This window comes from Vidua chalybeata, chromosome 3 (assembly GCF_026979565.1).
Source record: "Vidua chalybeata isolate OUT-0048 chromosome 3, bVidCha1 merged haplotype, whole genome shotgun sequence".
NCBI lineage: Eukaryota > Metazoa > Chordata > Aves > Passeriformes > Viduidae > Vidua > Vidua chalybeata.
Genome location: NC_071532.1, coordinates 28212054 through 28218053, shown reverse-complemented (window position 1 = coordinate 28218053; position 6000 = coordinate 28212054). Strand labels below are relative to the sequence as shown.

The following is a 6000-nucleotide window of genomic DNA, read 5'->3' as shown; positions in this document are numbered from 1 at the left end:
TAGTTGAAAATGGCAACACAGACATTTTAAACATTAAAACAATCTTTCTACTTTCTGCATGAGGCCTCTGGATACAAAGAGATTGTGCATTTGGCATGTTTTTAAGCCCCATATTTGTAAGTGGAGAGGCAAGTTTTCAGAAGGATTTCTTATTTAGCTAACAAAAAATAAATCACATTGTAAATTCAGTGCTGTTGCTGCCTTGATTCTCTCATATCATGGTAAGTACCAAACTTCCTGTCCTTGCTTACAAGGTTCATGTTTATACTCAGTGTCACTGTTGATGACTGATATATGTTGGCTGGTTTTAAAGTAAGTAACTTGGGAAGATTGATAAAAAAGTACAGAGCTCTGATTTATTGTGGATATACTGTTTCAGTTTACAGAGGAATGTGTCATCTTTGCTCACAGCCAGTGAAAAATACTTTAACTCAACAGAAAGTGTGGAATTGCATGATATTGTGATGAGGAGTTTCACAATTCCTACAAAAATTTAAATCGTTCTGCCCAAACCCAGCAGGAGGAACACAACTTGAGCAAATCTTCCATCCACGCTCTCAGTCGAAATTTACGGGTAAATCCTGTATCCATGTCTGGAGAACATCTTGAGGAACAAATGAAGATGAAGAGAGAGCAGGTAAAAACTAAGGTGCAACGCATGGTGTGCAGTTTCTCTGTGCACTGTGTGCAGTGTAGGAGAGAGGATGTCTCCCTGCAGCTGCATGCAGGACAGTTGAAGGACAGAGCTGAAATTGTTCCAGCAATCAGTCTCCTCCATGCCTTACCCACCCCAAGGCTGGGCTGTTGCAACCTGGGGAATGGCTCTGCTGGGCAGAGGTGGAACCTTATTTCCAGTGTATCCAGAGGAAGCACCTCAGCTTGGAGCTGGAAGGGATTCTTCCTTACCTTGGTTATTTGATGCAAAAGATAACAGTATCAGGCAGCTGGCTGCTGACAGGGAGCTGTGTTACCAGTCTCTCTCTCCTCAGAGGGAAAGAAGAAAAAATGACTTCACATCGGACTATTACAGGTACTAATACTTTTGCCAAAAGCAGGAACACACAGAGATTTTACAAAATACTGTCTAGACACTGGAACACACTGACTAAAAGAAATCATTTGAGTACAAGCTTAATAAGGCAGGGTAAAAAATCTACCACCTTACAGCTAACAACACTTTGAAAATGAGTCTGCTGTGTGTGATTTTACTGATGTCTGAGGGAGACAAAGCTCATTATGGTCATGTTTTTCATACTTTCAGTCAAACAGATTGCTGAATAATCATTTTTTTTTATTCTAATGGGTGAGAAAGCTATTATACAGAAGGTGTTTCCATATGTTGCGGTTAATAAAGGCAATTTTACTAATAAGAGTAGGTTGTCTCCACTCAGCTATCTGATAAAAAGCCCTCCTGTTTAGAGGAAAATGCAGGTCCAGTGCCCAGAAGACTCCTAGAGCTGCACATTTCAGTGGCTACTGGAAAGTACTGTAGGTAGATGAATTCCAGGTCTTCTCCAACTCAGTGTGAATCAATGACATTCACTAAAATGTTCAGGGCACTAGGAGCAAGCACTTAATGTCATCAACCTCTCTTCGTATCCACCCTTTTCTTGCTGGTGAAGGACAGTGGACAAGACCTGGATCCATCAGTATGGAAAATTATCAGCAAGTCCCTTCAAGAGGTCAGAGTGCTTTCTTCTTTGAAGAAGCATCTAGGTCACTGTCTTAGGAGCTCAAAATTCTATGTGGAGAATATGGCTAGTTTTAGGCTGAGATCACAGATGCGCTTTCAGACTGAAACAATAAAACGCACAGGGGGAAATCATTTCGGGGGGATCACCCGGAAGTATGTCACTTACATCCTTGTCTTTCTAAGCACAACGGAATGAAAACCTCACATCTGTACCATGCTGTTAGAGCTACCTAGTAAAGGGAGAGAAAAAAAGGTCTTGAAGCTCATCTCAGTTTACTATGACGCGTTCAGTGTCTGACCACATCTTTAAAAGCCATATGGAATCCAAACCTATTGAAGGACAACTTGCCTCAGATGATTGATATATCCCAACTAGATTCACACAGCAGTGCTCCACACTGGATTTCTCTGGATTTCAAGGTAGGGCAGAGATTGTTCACCTGTAAGTACCTGAGTAGAAAAAAAGACCTGCCTCTGTTGCCATTCCCGCCTTCAGGGAGACTGACAGTTTCCTACAAGTAGTTTCAAAAGGCACATCATCTCTCCATGGTAAGTATCCACCTGTAGACTTACATTTACGAATTCAAAGCATTCTGCAAGACCTCTTTATCCAGACATATAAAAATGTAGAAATTATTTTGTGGAGAGACATTACTAATAGGAAATAATCTGTTTCTTCATGTCTTCTGGGAATGGTGTTCTGCTGGTTTTCACCTATTCAGAATAGGCTTCAAGAAATGCAACAAATATCCAAAGAAATAGGCAGATGCTTTCAAATACAGAGACAATGGGACCAGTTCCTACACATGCAACTAGTCCAGCTGGATATTTACTGTCACACATAATACTTTCAAGGATTTTAAACAAAATTAATATGGCAAACATTTTCAAAATTGGACACTAATTATGGGCATTTCCTAACTCAGTCTAAGTCTCAGAACTGCTGAACAATACCTTGTCCTTGTGGACATTCAGTATAGAAAATCAAATCCAAGGTGACTCAAGCCAATACTGAACAATATGAACACTCCAAGTTTGCAGGTCTGTTTGAAAATGCAACACCCCAAGGCTAAATCCCATTTCAAAAGACACTGCAATAGTTTTGAAAGCTGCATATTTTTGTTGAGCCACTAGAAGGCATAGACAAATGTGATGTGTGAACTCTGCATCAATTCAGTGGGACCAGTGCAAACAGCCCCTCCCTGACCAGCCAGCACTGTTGTCTGGGAATGGAGGGAATCCGGGATAGCCCTGTGCAGTGAACCAGAAGTAGCCCTTGTGGAGATGAGGGAAAACAAGGGCTGCTGTTGGATCCTGCCCAGAACACAGAACCCGGCCACAATATGTCCACACAACGTTTCTGTCTCAGAGATGTGGGAAGTCCTGTTATGTCTGCATTCACAATTAAACATGATTTTGACATTATTATGCTGCTGATGCTGTTATATCTTCAGTGTATGATGGATCCTGGCTCTGTTCGGGCCTGCCTATTGTTCATGAGAGACTTTGTCTTTGCAATGATCGGAGAACAAGGTGTTCTGGAAGCTCTTTTCAGCTGTGACCTGGTGAACTTCTTACGGATTTTTCTGTAAGGAGGGAAGGAGGAAAGGAGGGAAGGAAGAGAGAGACAACAGAAGAGATAAATCTCAGTCTTTAACAGAAGACTGCACAAGAGCCAATAACAAACATAACAAATACTCTTACCAGAGCAGGAAGGCTAGTTCATGGAAAAGAGACTTGCAGTCAACAAGAGTCAGCCCTGTCCATCAACTGATGATTCAGAGTTGTCTGATAATGGTTCATCGAAAAGGGAATTGGTGTTAGATAAGACTTAAATAATAATATTTAATTACATGAAATCTTGGGCCAGAAGGCCCAGGTAGTGAATCCTCACATGTGATATCAATACTGGAATGAAGGATCACAGAAGAAAGGACTGTGTTAGCACCCAACGAACATGCTACCTCTGTAAAAGTGGAAGCAATTGTTGTTATTTACACTGTACCACTTCTGCAGATAACACATGACCTAGAGCTCCAGGCATTTTTACTACGGCCATTCAGGTGCAGTAAATTCACTTTCATTTTTGACTTTCAGCTGATAAATGAAACAATAATATTAACTCCAGGTGGCCATGTTGTTTGTATTGTAATCCTAAATAGCCAAGGATAGTTAGTTTTGCAGCATAAATACTTGCTATGCTTCAACTGTTCTGTCTCTTTACTATTATAAATCAATAACCACAATGCTGAGGGTATCCAGGGTATGGTATCAGAAAACACAGAAAAGGTACACACAGAGTATGTCAAGAACCATCTTCATTGGCAGAGACCTGAACATTAGATGCTACTAGAAAATTACCTATTTTCTGAATTTACTCAAGAATTCCAGCCTTCACTTAGGTAGTTTTATAAATTATAGGGATTTTGAGCTTATGGAAATGAATTAAAGCAAACTGGGGCCTCTAATACTTAATGAGACCAGGTTTTCTAATTCAGACGTTTTGACTTGAAAATGTGACCTACAAACTGCAGGGTGATGATGTGCCTACCTGCATCAAGGTTCTGAGATGGTAACTCAAGGAGTGGTTTTTCCCTTTCATCTAAGTGGGCTGTTACCTCTGAAACTGAAAAATGGTGGCACATGACATTGAAAATAAATGATCAGCTGTAAATAAATTCTACTGAATTCTAAAACAGCAACTTGCATATTAAATTTCAAACACTAGTTTGTTACTAGTTAGTTACAGATTGAGTGCTCCCCAGGGATGTAAGCTTCCATGTTAACTAACTGGGCCACAGAAGAGTACATAAGGGGAAAAAAAAACAAACATGCAAAAAGCAGAAGACTATACTCTGCTATTAGAGGTTAAAGGGAGCCTGAAAAATACATCTGTTTTGGTTAATATATTTTAAAGGTTAAGAGATATATTCCCTTTTGAAAGAAGGATGTCTTCATGTCCTGGAATACCAAATTTGGTTTTAGCACCATTCAGCAATAAGCACAACAGAAGAAAAGAAAAGGAATTACCAGAAAGTTTGGTTTCAGCTTTTCACACAATCCCACTGAGGAAAAAAAAAAAAAACTTATTGCTTGAGTATTCACTTTATATGGCCATCTTAAATTAGGCCAAAAAAGATATTAAATTGATTCAAAGATATTGCATACCTTCCAGAATGGTAAAACCATAGAAATGTAATCTCAGACTGGCAGAAATATGTTTATCTAAAATAATGGGACAGCCAGGCTTTATAAATTCATGTGAATAGACAATAGGTTTTGCCCACACCAATGACCAATGGGGATCATGTCCAGAAAACCTTACAGAACTGGATCCTTTTTGATGTATTTGTTTGCAAAACTTTCTATTTATTTATAGAAGGAATGTGGTCATTAATCATTTGAGAAGCCCAAGGTTCAAACAATATCAGATCATTGTTTACCCTTCTGAATTTTTAATAAGGCAACTTTATAAATGCCTAGAGGTTCCCGCTTATGGAAGCAATTTGCAGCTGACACTACATGTAAAGACAGTAAAGGATTTGAGATTATAATTTGTCATTATTTTGTATGGACAGTAAAGTAAAAGATACAGGTATTCCCATTAAACATTGGTTCAAAATCAACACAAAGAAAGGCAGAACAAAAAGCTCATCACATTATTATATCAAGCAAGCCACAGAGTCAACTCCTCACTGAGTATAAATGAAACTAGCTCTATATACTCCATCAGAAAAAAACTAATCTGGTAGGCACTTTTAAAAGGTAATCCAGCACTTCTGCTTAAAGAGGATTGTGAAAATGCCTCCAGAAATTAGCTTTCTGGGATACAGCCTTTCAGAAATAAAACTGGAAGAATGGAAATTTCCACTGACTATATTACATGTTATATTTAAACAATCATTTCTCTAAAAGCCAAAACTGTTCTTTATACTGCAGAAATTATAGAAAGTGGAGGGACTGGCTTCTTTACACTGAAGGCTTTAGCATCTAAATACAGTCTAGCTTTTTGAGAGGCATTCATTGGGTTTCATAATTCTTCGGAGCCTTTTTAACACTTAAACATGCAAGTTGCAATAAGAGCTGACAAAAGACAGGATATTCAAAGATAAAATTGTTGTCACCCTTTCACTCATAGCACTTTGCCCTCCCCCAGAGATACACTGAACTAAGGGCAGAGTCAATTTTAATGCTCAATTTCCTGTCCCTCTTTCAGTTAATACCAGCCATATGTTTTAATTACATAAAGCTTTTATCTGGCAATGGCAATAAATGGCTTTAATATCTGTATCGTTGGTAACATCTTT

General features: G+C 38.9%; 1 protein-coding gene across 2 annotated transcripts in view; it reads right to left on the bottom strand.

Annotated features, from left to right (window-relative positions):
- Window positions 1–3115: 3115 nt before the first annotated feature.
- MTA3 (metastasis associated 1 family member 3) overlaps window positions 3116–6000 on the bottom strand; it is a 134814-nt gene continuing 131929 nt past the window's right edge. Inside the window, exon 19 of one of the 2 annotated variants that reach the window (XM_053938010.1) lies at window positions 3116–3279. In XM_053938010.1, coding sequence (XP_053793985.1) covers window positions 3144–3279 — 136 coding nt within the window. In that variant the 3' untranslated portion in view covers window positions 3116–3143. The remainder of the gene's footprint in view (window positions 3280–6000) is intronic. The other variant, XM_053938011.1, reaches the window with a different exon arrangement.